At 43.0% G+C, this 18,056-nt stretch overlaps 1 protein-coding gene across 1 annotated transcript in view; it reads left to right on the forward strand.

Moving 5' to 3' along the window:
- The window catches only part of CACHD1 (cache domain containing 1), an 88,340-nt gene that overhangs the window by 44,809 nt on the left and 25,475 nt on the right, over nt 1-18,056 (forward strand). Inside the window, exons 4-7 of the mRNA XM_042819887.1 lie at nt 7,007-7,113; nt 13,065-13,191; nt 15,309-15,453; nt 16,699-16,915. Of these exons, the coding sequence (XP_042675821.1) occupies nt 7,007-7,113; nt 13,065-13,191; nt 15,309-15,453; nt 16,699-16,915 (596 nt within the window). The remainder of the gene's footprint in view (nt 1-7,006; nt 7,114-13,064; nt 13,192-15,308; nt 15,454-16,698; nt 16,916-18,056) is intronic.

An 18,056-nucleotide genomic window follows, 5' to 3' on the forward strand; every position in this document is an offset into this window, starting at 1 on the left:
TCCTCACTAATAAAGGCTGCCGAAGAGGCTATGAAAACAGATCTCAGACAGTCTCCAGACATTCTATTAGGGTGGTCAAGACAATGTTTTAATTAAAGTATATGCATTTGTGTGCAGGACAGTATCTCCTGCTTGTCAACAGATGCTTCAGTCCCATGAAGGCCTTCACTGGGTTCACAGAATCCTAGAATAGCTTGTGTTGGAAGGGACTTAAAGCCCCTCCATCCCCAGCAGCTCAGGCTGCCCACGGCCCATGCATGGCCTCGGGCACCCACAGCTCTGGGCAGCCTGTGCCCAGAGCCAATAAAAATTGTGTTGGGTTGGAAAGTAGTGAGTGGATCAAGTAGGTGAGTTATACTGAATTTTTGCAGCTGAAGGAAAATTGAACGCTTTCCACATGGGGAAAAAAAAAGTTAATTTGGTGGTGTGTCATTCTGGAGTGGTCATCACCTGCCAGGTGTGCAGAACAGCCTTTTTGGGAGGAGTTGACTGCTGGCTGTCTCATATGGGAAGCTTTGGGAGGTGGGGTTGTGCAAGGCCAGCTTCACCAGGTAGGGTAAAGGCACTGTTACACGACTGGCCTTGCAGGCACCGTTTGTGAGTACAGGTTTTATGGAATTGGCATTCTCAGCATGTGAAAGCCCTGTGTAACTGTAGTGGGATGGCTTGCCCCCGACTGCCCGGGGAGGCCGCGCCCCCCTGGCCCCCCCCCCCCCCCCCCAAAAAAAAAGAAAAAAAAAAAGCTATAGCTTCTTATTCACTTGCATTTGTTAGGGAATGTGCAGCTGCCTCTGCAGCTTTTCCACCACAAAGGCAGAGAGGACGTTTTTGAAGGGAAGCAAAGTATTCCTAAAGCAGGCCTCCTCCTCTCCTCCCCTGCCCCATTCTGGCTCCCAGTGCAGTCCTGGTACGTGCTGGGAATGTCCCCCCATCTCCTTGCCCCCTGAAAACAGAGGTGGGTTCCACTGCTGGAGTCTGTGGAAGATGGTCGCAGGTCTCCTGGCGATGCACATTGCTATGCAGCTAATGCTTTACTGCTAACGTATGTGTTTCGAGGCAGCTGGAAATCTGGTTTTGTTCCTTACTTAACAATGCTGATAAGTGCCCAAGGAATGCATTTTTATCTAAATTTATGAAAGGAGATGGAATGGAGGAATATTTGTTGGCAGCGCTGTGTTACGCACCCATAGCAGAGCTGTTTGAGTAAGTGAATTTACAAACCTATGTTTGAAAATCATTTACTCCCAGACTATGGTGCCGCCTTCAGAAGTGGTCTGGATTTTCCTTTTTAAACAGATGGTTAAATATTTGCTAATGCAGTTCAGTTTTATCGCAGCTCCTTCAGTGTTTATCTTTCCTCTCTGAGCAGTCAAGTGGGAGATAACGGGGATCCATTCAGTTGCTGCAATATCTTAAGAGCTGCACTTCCAAAGCAGAAGTGGGTGGGCCACGCTAAGGGGAATTTAAGATGCATTTCCTCTTCTTATGGAGTATCTGCAGTAGTGAGTGTGGGTTTCTAGAAGATGCAAGCAGCATGCATGAGGCCAGTCGTGGCACCTTGTTTTGTTCCAGAACTGCAGCAGGAAATTGTTTAGGAAATGGCTAAATACTCTTTACATACAAATATACTTGGACTTTTGCAAGCAAGACGTGAAGTAATCAGAGCAACTTCTGTGCCTTGCCTTCAGAAATTGGTAAACGGAGTCATCAACAGCTTGTTAATGAAACTGATCATAGAAAAACTATTTTTCCAACATTCTGTTTATGTGGTTCCTACTGTACCTAAGGATTTAAGCACATAGAATATGAGTGAAGACCTTTTCCTACTGCCAGGAAGATGTGCTTAGCTGAGAATCTAAAATGAAATGCCAAATTTTCATTGAACTTCCATCGTTCCATTTGCATACTAAAATTGTCCTGAAATTGGCATGGGTGGAACAGGACAGAACAAAATGTGTTTCAGAACAATTGAGAGTCACTGTTCGAATGTCATTTCTGTGCACTGCTCCCCTGTTTGTCCCCAGACTGAAGCTGTGCAAAAGAGGCTGATTTACACTGCAAATTCAGGCCAAACAAAATCCAATTGGAGCTCACTTGAACGCTGTTTTGATGTAAGATTCAAAGCTCCTGCAAATTTATTTTATCTTCTGCATTTGCTGATCTCCTGCTTGTAAATCCTGTTGAAGGAGAATAAAAATGAGTGCAGCCTGATGGGAATTAAATGTCTGAAGTTCAAAGCAGTTTGCACATCAGAGCAAACGTCAATCAAATGAACATCTTGCAAGCCAGGCAGGGAGTGCGTTTCTCCATGGGGAAGAGATCAAAGTGGGAGTCGCTGCTCTGTTTGCTCCCTCGGGATGCAGTTTCGATCGGTTGTTCATTAAAGTGAATCCAGAAGGAAGGGATTTTTAGGGAGGGAGGGGGTGGGGGAACGGGGCTGGTCTTGAAACTGAATTTCAGCCAATGTTCTGGGGTTTTTTTTTCCTCTTGTTTGAGTAAGTACAAAAACTAATTGCATCTAAACATAGCATTGTGAGTTCTTTTTTTTTTTTTTCTGGTAAGGATTTTGGAGGATGTCCATAAGGGTTGGCTGTGCCACCGAGCTTTGGAGCCAAATTCCAAAAGCAGCCTCGGTCAGCCAGCTCAGTTGTTCTCTTTGCCCAATCTGTTGTCTTTTCTGCTGGCAGAAGTGGGAAATGCTGTTAAAAAAACCTCAGCCTTCCTCATGCAGGGATCAGCGCTTGCCTGAAAATCCTGAAATACAAATCTGAAATAATTTCTTCCAGAATAAATAACATGAACAACTCTGCAAAATGTGCCCTGTGTCCATACGCTGTGTGGAACTTGTGTACAAACTGTAGGAAAGGTACAGCCAAGGAAAGCAGTGGTGGCTGCAAACACCCATTGCAGTGCTGAGGTTTTGGGTTTAATTGCTGCTTTAATGTTGATGATCACCAAACTGTTTGACAGCACATAACTGAAACAGCTGAGAGCAGCCGTAAGAAGCATGCGGGAAATTCTCCGCTGTGATTAAAATGAGGGTGAATGTTGATGTGTCAGCTTGCCTCAGTGCTGCCTCTCCAGGTTCTGTTCTGAGCCACCCACACCTGTGCCAGGAGCTGCTCTCTTTCCTCTGGGTCCCTGTGTCACAGAGCTGGCTGTGTCCAGCACGATGCAAACCAAGGCATTCCAAGGTGAGCTGTGCTCAACTGCAGCTGGCAAGCAGATACCTGCTCAGCTCAGAGCTGGGGATGACAGCTCTGTCTGAGGGCTGCTGTTTAATTCACGGCCTTATAAAAAATTCCTCTGCTGCCTGTTTTATTTATACTGCTTTCCCCTTAACTTTATTCTCCTTTTGCTACGTGTATGCTGTAGTAGGAGAAAGGAGGGCTGACCTAGGCTGCAGGACTTCTTTGCTTTCTTTTCCCAGCTGTGCTGCTGATCATTTAGGTATCTGTCCCTTCTTTGTCCTGATGGGCAACAGTATACTCACCAACAAAAGCAAAGGGACTTGCCTGTGTCCATTCTTGCACTGAAGTGCTTTGGCATGCTCTAGTAAGAGGAGCAATGCAAACAGGCTGAGGCAGGGCAGCGAGAGATGGTGGTGGCCATGGCTGAGGGCACAGCTGGGGTCACTTATGTTTTTGCCTTCCCAGAAGTGGGCCAGAAATGGACCTAATGGTCATCTGCTCGAAACCCTAAGATCTGCCACGAGGGAGTGATGTGAAATGCAGCTCAGCATCTTTCAGGGGTGAGGAAACGATGGAGCAAAACAGTCAACGTTTTAAACCCAGAGAGATGCAACCTCCCCCATGGGCAGCTGGCAGCCAGTAGAGTGAGTGGTGTGAGAGTTGCATGGCACGAGGCAAGCGCCGTTCTGAGCGAGTGTGAGAGGTGATTTGGGCAAAACGTAATGTAAGGGCAGAGGAAAATTCCAGGTGATTCTGAATTAAAACTCAGCATTTATCGAGACGTGGATAATGTTAGTTTCTAATGAGGTATCCTGTTGCTGTCGCTAATAGGTTTTGATGGGAGCACTGGGGCAATTAGCTAACATCCTGAAAAGTCATTATCCTCCCCTAAGTGTTTGTCTGAGGGTATCCCTTGGAAATATTTCTCTAGCACTGAGATGTGTAATTTGCAGTCTCTAGCTCTTCCCCAGATCGTTTTGCTCAGAGATAAACATGTACTATGTGAGACTCATCCTTTGCTAATTAATCTCAATCCTAAGATTCGTTATCCAACAAAAGAATGAGCACCATTTCTGCTCGCTGGGTAGGAGCAGTTTGTGTGCACTGATGGGGCAGTCGAAGGACCGAGGTGTAGGAAATATTGCAAAGAGAGGAGAGAGAACCCATGTGTGTCCCACTGCTCTGGGACTCCCTCTGTGCTTTGTGTACTGAAGTACAGAGAAGAAAAAAGCAAAACTGTTCACTCTGTGCGTATCTGTATCTATACGGTGATTTTCAATGTTAAAAAATGTATCTTTTCAGTATTTTATATGTTAGAGCTATGTTTAAACTGTTACAATTCTAAATAATTCTTAAAGGATTGCCTGTATGGAGGGCACTTAATTACATCCATCTCACTTTCCCTTTCTTTTAAGTCTTTTGAGTTTGAGAGGAGGTCATGGAACATTGGTGCCTCAGTTGGGCACTGACTCATTCATCACTTTTATGACTAACATAATTACATTAAAACATATACAGTGTCTATGAATATTGATGAAATGACTTCACAGCATGCTTAAGGAGACACTGTTTTCATTGATGCTTCTATGCTACAGTGAAGGCACTAAGAAGGTAACAAATAGTAATCAACAATGATTTTTTTTTCCCCTGCATATTCAAAAATTAAATTTGATTAGGTTTTTGAAAAGAGCCTCTACTCTCACGAGCTTGAACCGTGTAATAAGACTGGGCTTCTTGTGCCTCTGCAGCATGGCATCTAACCTGATGCAAAGGCCAAAGAAGTGTCTGTGGTTTTGTTGTGTGTTTGCATAAAGAACTGGTTATTTGTGAATCAGGAAATCATTCAGGAGTGCACTGCTAAGCTCTCAGGAAATGACTCCTCCACTTGAAGAGCACACTTCTGAACATGGGGAAGGCTGTGCTGCACTGTTTGCTTGGAAGCTAAGCCTCTGCTTTAAGCAAAAAATGCAACCCAGCCTTCAGTGTGACTGTGCTGGCATGAGTGGGGTGCAGGATGCCAACCTGCAATCTCTGCAAGCTCCTGTGCCTGCTGCAGCAGTGCTTGTTTGGCTTTGTGATACCAACATTTCTGCAAGTGGATCCACTTATATGTGGAAGTGGTGATCTTAAGCCTGCTAACAAGCACTTTTCCTCGGTCTTCACAGATCTCCTCTAAGGTTCTTCTGTGTCCCACATCTGAGTATCCCGTAACCAAGAGATGGGCTCACAGCTGGTCCTCTGTCTGGCTGACCTGGGGCAGCTGCTTCATTCCTTTAGGAGGAAAGGGCTTTGAACAACAGGACTGAAAGAAAAGATATTGGAGTAGGAGGGATTTAGTTTGCTTTAAAAGACTTGCTTCCTGCAGTCAGAACATGACATTTCCTTGCAGTAAACAGTTCCATCTGTCTGTGGCCTCAGTTTTTGTTTCTGTTAAATGTTGTTTTAATGGGATGATTTAGGAGCACGTTGTTTTATTATCTGTTTGTGTCTAGGAAGCCCACCAAGTGCCCTACAAGGACAGAATGAGGCAATCCATCTTGCTGTGTTTTCACTGGGCTCCACACTTGATGCAGCTTTTTGAGTTTCAATTTCTCAATTACAATTTCCAGCCATAAGAATGGTGTTTGTTTTCTTTATTTCCTCCCAAGATTTTGGGCTTCCATTCTGTTACAGCACATGGGTGTGTGTGTTTGGATACATGCTTATATGTACGTGTGCATGCGTGTGACAAAGTATAACTGGTTAAAGATCTACGTGCAGTTGGCAATAAGCAACTAAATGAAGAACATTTAGTGTGTCTTCAATGTGTATTGCTTGGAGGTGAAGTGAAAGCATTCAGGTGGTGCTGGGTGAGGGCTGTGTGCACATATGTAAGTTATTGAGGTGCCATTGGTATGAATCAAGTTGTTCAGGATCTTTTGATGTAGATACATTTTATCATTTGCTATTGTAGTCTTGAAAGCACTGAACAAACTCTGGCTCTGCCCATTTTCTCCCCATGGCTTGCTTGGTAACAGCCAGCATTGCAGCAAGGCTCCTCACCCAGAATGTGATCTTCTGCAGGCCTCGCCTGCAGTTTCTTGTCATTGCTCAGAAATAAATTGATGGTAGAAGAATCTTTCAGAGGAGGCAGATAGTTTCTGAAGCCCCAGAATAATAGCTGAAAGTCAAATGGCATCAAGTGCTCAAGATCACAAAGATATTAAAATCAGTAAAATCAGCCTATGTAAATGGTGCGAAACTAGCTTTAAGTCTTTGAGAGCTTCAGAAATGTTTATAGTTACTTAGAACCCTTCAGTATTAGTACACAAAAAGTGCAGTTAGTGTTGCTCTGACTCGTAGATTTTTTTCCTAAGGGCTCTAAGAAGAAATCCTTTCCTTCCAAGATATTTGGTATACTTTTTTATAAGGTGAATGAGGAAACATTCATACTGGTGAAGGTTCAACTACAGGAGGAAACTACAGGAAATCTAGGCTGATGGCATGCCTAGGTGCTGTGCATGTATCCCAAGCTGGAACCTCTACTAATCTAGATGAAAGAGCTCAGTCTCTCATGGTCCTTGCTTCCAAGTAACACAGAAGGAAAAAAATGCAACCTACTGTGGTAGAGAGCAGAGGCAGTCCAACTGTGATGAGTTTTCAATCCCTGGTTTTGGGTTTCACAGTTTTTCAAGGGCCCTTAAAATATGTGTAATGTTGGAGTTCTTAAACTAATAATCATTTCTCACTGGGCCTTCAAAAATATTTATGTCCATTGCAAATGCTGTGTATGTTTATGTCAGATTGCTCTGCTAATTTTGCTGTTGTCGTTGCAGATTCGATGGCAATTTTAACACCAACGTTTCTAGGACAATTAGCTGTGATAGACTGTCCACCACTGTCAACAGCAGAGCCTTCAATCCTGGACGTGATTTAAATTCTGGTAAGTAGTGGAGTTTGGGTTATTTTCCTTCTGTTATAGATTTTTTTCCACTGGACTGTAACATTCCCTTGGCACAGGGAATTAGCACTGATTGCCATAGCAACGAGCTTTTATTTCTCCTTGCAACTGTCACAATGCTCTTAATTTGAGATTGCACGATTGAAAGATGATACCTAAAGTAATGCCCTTAGCCTTAAGTACTATATAGAAATGTCATGAAGATTTGATTTCAGCCTACCGTGGATAATTTTGTTGTGCTTTATGCACTTTTTTCTTCTTTTTTTTTTCCTTCCAAGGTACTTTCCTTCCTAGGCATGTCTGCTTTGGCATCAATAGTGTCAGCTCCTGATGAGGCCAAACACAGAAGTTTCTCTGATCTTCTTAGCCCAGTCCAGCTAATGTGAGGCTGTGTTTGCAAAAGCTGCAGAATATAGGAACATTCTGAAATATTCCCTTTTTCTTTGTCTTCTCAGAGTTTTTCTGCCTTCATTGTCAACTCATTCGTTGCCTTGACACACTTTAAGAGCTAGGAGTGTGCTTTAGAACCAAATGCATGTGATTTATCCCTGAGCAATTAAGCTTTTGTTTCTCCAGTGTGTCACAGATTTATTTTTCTTTATTTTTTTTTATGTGATCAACTTTCAATAATACATGGCTTTCAGGTTCCTTAGTAGTGCTTTTGTCTAGCTGTTGTATCTTGCTCCTCAGCTTTTTATGATGATAGTGCTGTAAATTAGAAAACACTATAGATTTGGGTTGTAGCTGTCATTTGGTTGTGTTGTTGGGTTTGGTTGTTTTTATTTTCCAAAAAGAAAAGCCAAACCCAAGCAGCTCCCCCAGGTTCCTTTCCATCTCGTGCACTGTACAGCACATCTTTGCTGGGCAAACAAGCTGATTTCCTGGTATGTTTCATCACCATCATTTTTGTGGTGCTTTCTATCCTGAAGTTATGCACACTAGCTGCTTTCATTTTAGCAGCTCTCAAACTCAGCCTCTGGTGGGATCTTTTTTACTGTCAGAGGATGCCCTTAAGAGAAAAATGCAATGGAAAGACTGAAATTGAGCAGCAAGAGGTTTCTTTGAGAACTGGCAGCTGATGGGTACACACGTAGTGAAACCGAGGTTTGCTGTAGGTAAGCTGCAAGCAATGAGTCCTCAGTCCTCTCTAATGTTTTTTAGAAGCACCAACTTTTTGGCTCGTGGTGCAGTTCTGTAGTACCATTTACCTCAGAGGATGCACACAGGAGAGAGCACTTTGTGCAGGAGCTGTTTCTGAATGAAGCTATGTAAATGTATTTGTTATTTCTAAACTGAAACTCACCTTGACAGAGAGTGAAGGTCAAGCAACAGAAGGTTTCCCTGATTTTTCCTGCTCCTCTCTTCAGTGTCCCCATGCAGTGCAAGGAGAATATCTGTTGCATTTTGAATCCAGACTCTAGCTGAAGTATTTCCCTGCACTGAGAAGCCTCCTAGGAGCTGCTGGTGCTTCAGGTTGTTTCACTTTGCTCATTCAGACTTAAGGCAGGCTGGGCAGCCACAACTTCCCCCAGATTGTGCCATGCTGGCTCTTCCCCTGGGACCCCACACTGGTCAGCCATCTAGAGAAAAGGTTTGAAAGCCCTCTGTTCCCCCAGTTCCAAAAGCAGGATCTCCTGTGCTCTCCTTTGCCCACGGTTTCCATAACCAGGCTGGCCAGTCCATCTTCCAGCTTGTCTTCCTGAATGGGCTGATCAGTTCATTCTCAATATAAAACAATTCCCATGGGTATCTCTCTTTCCCTGCCTAAGTTTTGCCTACGAAATAAGCTGTCCTATAAAAAGCTCTCGGTCAAACATAAATTTAAACTCAGCTGTGCTTGGCCTCAATCTCAGTTCTTTAAATGTTAATCTTGGCTGGCTCCGTGCACAATGTAAGAAAGTGGGGTTGGAGTGGGGAACTTGTAGATGTTGGAAGGAAATGGAATCTGCACCGCAGGCTCCAGGCAAGCCACAAGACCCAAGCCTTGGAGAGCCCCTGGTGCAGACAGCATGCTTGGTTTCTAGGCAGAACCGTTTGTTAAAAAGGGTAAGTGTAGCTCAGGAAACTTTCAACTATGAGGAATTTTGTAATTTTTTGTGCAATTTTTCTCTTTTGGAATTTTATACCATAGGAAATATAACCGTAGGGGAAGGGAAGAAAAAAATAGATGTATTTCTTGCAGCCCTTAAGTGGCAAAAGCAGGATTTCTTCTTTTCTTGAGGTGGAGTTTTTTTGTTTTTTGTTTGGTCTTGTTAGTCTTGGAAACGGTTTGTTTTATGTTGGCTTGAGTTTTCCATTTGGATTACTTTGTAGCCATTACTACAAGAGAGATAAGGAGAGAGTTTTTATTCTTCAGATGGAATCTCAGGCTTCAGTCAGTTAGATGAAGAGATCTGTCCTCACCATATGAATAGTCCTGTACTTATTAAACGACAAACTTGTGCCCAGCACCACTGCTCTGTGTTATCAGATTCCTCGTTCCTTATCTTTCTGGATAAACAGAGAACCAGTAAATCTTTCACGTTCTCAGCCTCCAAAATACCCAAATGTCTGTTTCAAATCAAGCAGCATTAGCAGAATGCTCTTCCCCAGGAAGATGGGATGGGAGCAGGTCTGTGTTCAAGGCTTCGTCATCACATCCCACCTGTGACACTTGGTCAGTCAAAACATGGAGTGCTGTGGTCGTGCTCCTTCATGGAATATATATATATATATACTTGGAAATGATAGGCAGGATGGGTGAAAGCAGTTGGGCTAGCACCATCTCCAAAGACTTCCCATCTGCTCAAGTCCTTTTAAGCTAGAAAGCCTCTGAATGAAGGGTTTGTTACCTCTTTGCCCTTCAGAGCCAAAACAGCTCCCCAAGAGTGAGCTTCAGGCTGGGCTCGTGCCATCAGCAGAATTTTAATTGGATCTTTTGTTTCTGGTGAGAGCACATGAGCCAGAGCACAGTTAGAATCAGAAAATCCTGGATCAGGCGTGTGAGTCTGGAGAATTAGGGTATGAGTATAAAATAAGCATGTTTGCTGTCTGCTGTTGTTTCTGAGGAGCATTAAAATATCTTCAGAGCTGTTGTTTTTAATGGAGGTTTCTCCCAGAAAGGATTGCACTGCTCTGAAAATTCATCTTTTTTTTTTCTTTTTTTTTTTTTGCATGGTGGGAACCTGAAGGCTACAGCTCCATAAATGTAATGGTGAAGAAGAGGACTGAGAAACTCCTTTATAATGAGCAATTATGTTCAGCAGTTCCTTCTTTTTTTTTTTTTTTCTTCCTTTTTTTTTTAATGCTGTTTGTGCTTCTCTTTGAAGATTAATTAGTTAATGATTTGGCTATCCTTTGAAGATGTAAAGTGGTATCTAGAAGTGCTAAGTGTTATCATATCGCATTCCCTTTGAAGTTTTATAAACTATCACACAGGACTTTCTTTCTAAAAGTCCTTTTTGCCTTCTTAGATATTTATAATTAGAGAGAGCGACGTTTCAAATGCTCTCATGCTAACAATCCCCAACTGCTTCTGGCTGCAGCAGTTTGGGCTCAGCTGGTGCCTGATGGTGGTGGAGGAGCAGTGGCTTTGCAGCAGTTTGGAGCTGCTGGGCACGTGTATCCCCAGGCTGTGCACCCAGCTGTGGGTACCACTGACATCTTTGCGTTTAGACTTAGATTCTGACTTACTCCAAGCAATGTGATATCGAGGTTGGGCCTTAATTTAGTTCAGTTTAGAAGTGAACAAATTATTGAGTGGAATCAGCAGCACCGAACAGTTTGTAATTTGTGGTACGGCAGGGCGATGGGTAGCTGGTTGCATTTGCCAGAATGACTTGAAAGTGCCAGAAAATGAGAAAGTGGGTGATTGGTGTTTGGATTGAAATGGGAGCCACGGGTCTTAGCAAGTAAATGGCAGCCTAGGAAATGAGCAGCAATGTAGTGCCTGGTGCACGTTTCTGCTAGTGCTGCCACAGAGGTCATTTGGGCACAGTTAGCCTCTGGGCATACATACATACATACATAGCTTTGTATATATGTGTGTATCTGCCCATCTGTATAAGCCAAGATTTTGATGCTTTTTAAGCAGTTGGGTTTGTTTGGTTTGTTCCCCCACTTGAAGTGTTATCTTTCAGCTTGATAAAAGGTCATCAAATACTTTCCTGGGTCCCCACAGCCATGGCCATGCATCGTGTTCCTGTCTGGGTTGGCACACTGTTGAGGCATTCAGAAGTGATTGGTGGGTTTTTGCTGGCAAGATTTTGGGAGGAGAACACAGCAGGTGATGGGGAGGGAGCTGAGGAGAGGAATTTCTGGAAGGCCTAGTGATAAAAGCTAGAAACTGTGCATGGTTTAGATTTATTTCATTTGTAATGAAAAGTGATTTCTTTTCCAAAGTTTCCATTTTGGCAAAAATAAATTTTCACATTGCTGTTCCCTGCTGTGCAAAACTGCTCATCTGTGACCAAAGGAACCTGCTTTTTTGCAAAGCAGAAATGGCACTGATAAACTTGCTTCATCTCATGCCTGAAGCCAAAACCAGGACTTCAGCATAGTGAGAGCTCGAGTGAAACAAATGGTGTTTGCAAATTGGTTGGACTTGTGCTTGCAGGATCACGGGTGCAATGCATGGAAGGGGGAACTTCTTTACCAAGAGAGTGGTGAGGTGCTGGAACAGCTGCCCAGAGAGGCTGTGATGCCCTGTCCATCCCTGGAGGTGTTCAAGGCCAGGTTGGATGGGGCCCTGGGCAGCCTGGGCTGCTGTGAAATGTGGAGGTTGGTGGCCCTGCGTGTGGCAGTGGGGGGATTGGAGCTTCAGGATGCTTGGGGTCCCTTCCAACCTGGGCCATTCTATGAAGTTCCTGAGAAAAGCAGTGCATACTCTTAAGCATCACCAGGTTGATGTTACCTCCGCTCAGGGCAAAGAGAAATGAGCACAGGCATCTGTGTGGGAAGCAGATGCCATGTTCTTCTGTTCCTTCCTTGGTTCTCTTCTTCATCTCATCCCATCCCGCAGCTTCTTCTTCGAAGCAGGGATTGGACAAAGCTGCTGTCACTGGGACCGCTGGGCACTGTGGAAATATAAACAGCTGCAGCAGAAGAGGGGGAACAAAGATAGTGGTTTTTACAGGGTAATTACTCTGAGCTGAATGCTGGGAGAGCATCGTGGCTGCAGCCAGTCTGGGAAACTTGAGAAAGTGCTAAACTGCTGTGGATGTGAACTGAAACCATAGGCTTCTCGGGTATTTTGTTGTAGGGGGATTTGGCTGAGGCTTGACATGTGCCCTGCAATGATTTCCAATCCCAATATTGGGGTATTTGATATGATTTGAATGAGATCCAGGAGATGAAGCTGTCTATGATTATTTTTGGCCTCCCTCCAAGGAGGAATGCTAAAAGCAAGATGCTCAATAGAAGGTACAGAACTGTACATCACATGCTTCATGTAGACATGTTTTTTAACAGATGCCAGAATAGGTAATATTAATAGATGAGGTTACTGAGGTGTAAGCAGCAAAACCTATTTTATATTTTGCGGTTGCCTCAGTGTAATAAACATATAATTTTTTTAACAGCATTTTTTTTAACAGTTTTTTTTTTAAATCTTTATTAAAACTCTGTTGGGTTTATCATTGTGTGTGCATATATAATACAGTTGCTTTAATCTCTTCCTTCCTTTCTCCTGCCTTGGCTTCTTCAGTCTTGGTTGTACTTCAGAGATTCAGAAATGTCATCCTATGAACCCGTATCTATCATGTCTCCTGTTAAGTTTCAAAAGGACTTGAACAGTTTGTGAAGCAGATATGAAGCTCTGGCCATCAGCTGCAGCTGCCTGTGGTTGGCCTTGGGTCCCTGCTTCTTTTTCGAGTAGCTGTGAGGTGTTGTTTGTTCATTATGCCTCCAAGTCTCATCTCCATTTGTAACCCCACTTTTTCCTGTCCAACTTTCAGTTCTTGCTGATAATCTGAAATCAAACCCGGGGATCAAATGGCAATATTTCAGCTCAGAAGAAGGCATTTTCACCGTTTTCCCAGCCCACAAGTTCCGGTGCAAAGGCAGCTATGAACACCGCAGCAGGTATGATGTGACCCCTCCCTTTTAGTGGACACAGCATCCCTCAAACAACCTCCAGTGTTTTGCTTTTCCAAGCCGGCAGCATTTAATGACCAGCTTCTATTGGAGTACCTCAGGTTTTCTTAGGTTTGTTTTCATTTTTAAGAAATTGAAGTGAAATAAAATTGCATTCAGGTTCCTCATGTCTCCCAAATCAAATAAGTTGTAAGTAGCAGTAATCTGTAAACTGTTGGTCAGCCCACAGGCAAGATTTGATTTGTGTTTGGCTCATATTCGGTCCCTATTAACAAAGTAATAAGCACACAGTGTACTGATTGGGCAGGCACGTCGCTTTGGGAAAGGGTGCTGGAAGGGTGACAGCTTGGAAAGGCTGTGGGCAGGAGCACTTCTGCAGTCTGCACCATTATGGGCAGCTGGGAAGCAGCAATAGTGAACGTTTTCTGTTTCCACTCAGAAAATTGTAGGAAAAAAGGATTGAGTGGTGACGTGGTTTTCCTGCTCAGGGTAATAGCCTGCCTGCTCTGTAAGCCTGCAGCAAAGCGGTTGTGGTTTGGTATTTCTCCCCTGGCCTTTGCTGCCAGTATTATGCGTTTGGATCAAGTGGATTCTTCTGAGAAAGTCAGAAGAGAAAGCTTTAGTCACTGCTAGGTCACTCATTAGTTAATTACACCAGTTAATCAGTCTGTGTGGGAGAGCATTAACCCATTCCAGTACATTTCCACACAGCTGAATGCACAGAGAGCAAGCAGTGCTTGTGTTTGAGCAACCAAATGTTTACGGGTGCTATCTGCTGTGTATCATCAAAGCTTGAAGCTTGGGCTTGACTAAATTTGCCCTGGTCTTGGAAAGGTGTGATCTGAGGACATGAGAGCTGGGAATACCCAAATCTCTGTCAGAATTTTGACACTAAAACCATTGGTGATTTCATGCAAGTCGCCTAATTGTGCACTTAGTTTCTCCATAGCTAAATCAGAGCTTTTTTTTCTTTTTTTTCTTTTTTTTTGCTAGCATTTACCTAAGAGGGTAGTTTGGACAGATTAATTAGTTAATGCTGAGTGCTTTGAAGATCAAACATGCTATTTAAGTTCTAGGTATTAGGACCAGTGAAGAGCTGCAGGCTGTTCTGCAATTTAGAACTGATTTGTGCCAGCTATTTGCTGCAGTGACTTGTCTAAAACATTCTGCATTTCCTTGACTGTTTAATAAGATTTCAGTGGCTTTGATAGAATAAAAACAGCCCAGAACACTTGACTGTAAGTAGGTTTGGGTCTGGGCTTAAGAAGGAAGAGAGTTCTGTCTTTTCCTCTCTCTTCTTGGTGAAGTTCCTCCTAATTTGTTCCATGTTGAAACCTTGGCAGTAGAGCTTGTGAAATCTTTCACACATACCTCACAGTACTGGACTACATCTGAGTGCTGCTTCACTGCAACTGTGGTTTTTTGATGTTAGCACAAATAGATGCATGCAGCACTGAGAGCCCTGACCAGGGGTGAGGCAGATGGACCCATGTGGTTCAGACTGCACAGGCCTGAGGGGTTGTGGAGCATAGCCCACAATTCTTGGTGTGAAACCCTTCAGGGCACCAAGAGAAAACCCTTTCTTGGCCAGAAGCCTTCTCTTATTAAAATAAACCAAGCTCTCTATGCTAATACAGCTCTACGTGGGCACACAGGTTTTTACTTGTCATATTACCAGCAAATACCAACCATTGCACTTACTTTCTGATGGGAGTAATATTCCTGGCACCCAGTGTTTATCATTAAGCAGTTCTTGCTTGCCATGCATAGTCCAAAGCCTGGTGTAAGTTCTGCAAACAGGGATCCCAAATATTAGGCTGCTTCAGCAAAGTTGTTTATTTCTAGCTGAAAGCAACTGCTGTGATACAGGGAGAAGGATCTGACACAGGCTTGGATTAAAAACAAAAGGGAGTGGGAATGAGGGCATTTTCTTTGGGTTCAGGTCCTCTGCTGGTCTCTTCTCGTAGAAACTTCCATAAAATTCAAAGTTCCTTTTGAATTTTATTATTTCTTCCTGGGGGTTTCAATTCTTGACCATTTTACTTACAAGCATTTCACTGGGAATGATGACTCATGCCATTGGTTTGCATTCCATTCTCCTTCAGGCCTGTCTATGTTTCTACTGTTCGACCTCAATCCAAGCATATTGTTGTCATTGTGGATCATGGAGCTTCAGTCACAGAAACGCAGCTTCAGATTGCCAAGGATGCTGCTCAGGTCATTCTGAGCTCTATAGACGAACACGATAAGGTGAGCTTTCTGTATGCAATGACTGTATTTTCTTTGGTTTTTTTTTTGAACTGTGCTTGATATCTTCAGCCAAAGCAGCTTGTGGTCCATTGACTCGTGGAGATCTGTGGTCTACCTCCAATGAGTGAAGAAGACTTGAACTCATGTTTGGAAGTCTGTGTTATTATGGCGGAAGCATTTGGGCATCTTGAGGTGAAAAAAGTGAAAACCACTGATCTAAGGGAAAATCTTTTTCTGAGTAATCCTTAAATGCTCATTTGCCTTGGCACAGACTTTAGGCACTGGTCAGCAGTGTGATACAGTGTGAAATTAGGAGAACCACGCTCTGAGCTTGATGACTTCTGAAGTATGAGATTGCTTTGAGTAACTCATTTTTGCCTCTGTGGCTGTCTTCTTGCATGGACGAAATGGAAAAGATTTATTCTGCTGTTACACTGGAGTGGTCTGAAACATATGTTAAAATCTTTGGAAGATACCCAGAATATAGTATAAAAATGCTTATAGTTTAGCAGAATTAGTAGCACTTAAATGTAAGTGTCAAACATGCTTGTCTGAGTATAGACCTCCAGTGAAGAAAATGAATTTGAGAGAGAGATTACTTGGTCAGTAGCTCAGTGGTTATGAAACCTGTTATACGAGTAAATAATTACTGCTTTATTCTATGACTTTCTTGCATCAGTCATAATTTATAATAAAGTATGCCACTCAGTTAATAAGACTGGTATGTTGAACGTATATCAATGCAAATGTTGCCACTGCGTGCCATTACTTATTTACAGAATTAAAAGTGATGGTAGATTGGGCTTGCTTTGATTGAAACATTAAAAAGCCGTAACGCTTCTCCTGTGAAAACTTCCTCAGGGGTTTTCTTTTTTTCATTTTCTGTGTGCCCTCCACTTCTCCAAAGGAGCCCAAGGATACTGGAAATGCTGTCCGCTGGTTTTGTGTTCAGATACCTCCAGTCTGTGGAGGTTTCTGCCCAGAACAGTGTAGTAGCTATTATGTGTGAGCAGTGTGAAGCTGACTTCATCTGGGAAACAAAGACTGAAGTCTCTTTTTCTAGAAATCACCATAAGTCTAATCCTTTTCAAATCTGATGGATTTATGCCTCGAGCATTTATTTCTTAACAATTGAATTTTAAATCCACAGAATCTCTTCAGTTGGCTTATCATTGTGTTTTCTATATTGGTTCATAAAGAATTATAATTGGTAAGATAATCCAATATAGTTTCTTCTCTTTCAAGATCTCTGTGTTAACCGTGGCAGACACAGTAAGAACCTGCTCACTGGATCAGTGCTATAAGACGTTTCTGTCTCCTGCCACCAGTGAGACAAAAAGGAAGATGTCCACCTTCGTTAGCAGTATAAAGTCATCTGACAGCCCCACGCAGCATGCAATAGGATTTCAAAAGGCTTTCCAGCTGATACGAAATACAAACAATGGCACGAAACTCCAAGGAAGTAAGTCTCTTCTGTAATCCTCTTTAAAATTTCAGCTTCTCACTTTGACAGAGGCCAAAGGAGTGTAGTGTCTCAAATGTCCAAAAATTAAAAAAAAAAAAAAAAAAAAAGCTCATGTTTTGATTAAATAGCATTAACTTGATTCAAAATCTGCACAGGTGACTGTGGAATGTGGCCATTCCCTTTTGATTTATTCTGCTTGCTGACTTTCCTTTCTTTTGAACTATTACATGAAATTGCAATAGCTGAGTTACTTGCTAGAGATGTGCAGAGGGGTTCTTTAAATGAAAATGGCTGTTGCTGAAGGGTCATTGACAGGTTGCTAAAATGTAGGTGTAGGGGTAGCTCCCTAACTGGAATCCTTGGGAAGTCATCCTTGCTACTTAGGGAACTTAGGTTGCTAAGGGAAAAGGATTTCCTTGAGAATGCCAATTATGGGTGATATTTTATGGGATCTGAGGTTGGCTGGGTACATTTTCCTTCATCTAAGAATATCCTTCTGAATTTTGCAGCATGCATTATGGGCTTTCTCCTTCCCATTTCCAAGCATGGGGTTTTTTATGTGTTTTTGTTGTAATGAGGATGTGGTGAAAGATGTGGAAAAGATGGATATGAAATGGAGTGGCGCGTTTTTTGCTTGCCAGGAAGCAGAGGAAAGCAAGTTCTTAAAGCTGTGCTCCAAGTGCTGGAGCCCAGTAACACTGCCAGTGCTGTGGCAGGGTGGAGAGAAAGCAGGCTGATCTTTATCATTTCAGTCAATTCATTTCTGTAACGCAGATCCCATAGCTTGGTGCTGTGACTGCTCAGATGATTGCAGATTTGTCATTGTCCTGGAGGGCCCTGGCTCAGACTGCAGTGCAGAATATAACAAAGTTAAAAAGAAAAGCCCAGGAATTAAAGTGCTTTTGAAAGACTGAGGGAATGCGCTCCTCTTTCAGGTCCCTTTCCCTCAGTTTATAAGATGGTTCTTCCTATTAAAGGTTTATTCAATTTCTGAGCTTTAGGCCACAGATAAAATGAAATGTTTATCTGTCTGTACATTGCTTAGCTGAAAGACAGGGTTGTCAGGGGCAGGTTTTTGCCATCCTCTGGCAAAATGATGAAAGGGGTGCGACTTTCTAGAGGGAAAAAAAATCCATTG

Source organism: Centrocercus urophasianus, unplaced genomic scaffold (genome assembly GCF_019232065.1).
Source record: "Centrocercus urophasianus isolate 14NV4802_14NV808 unplaced genomic scaffold, USGS_Curo_1.0 seq_18, whole genome shotgun sequence".
Taxonomy (NCBI): Eukaryota; Metazoa; Chordata; class Aves; order Galliformes; family Phasianidae; genus Centrocercus; species Centrocercus urophasianus.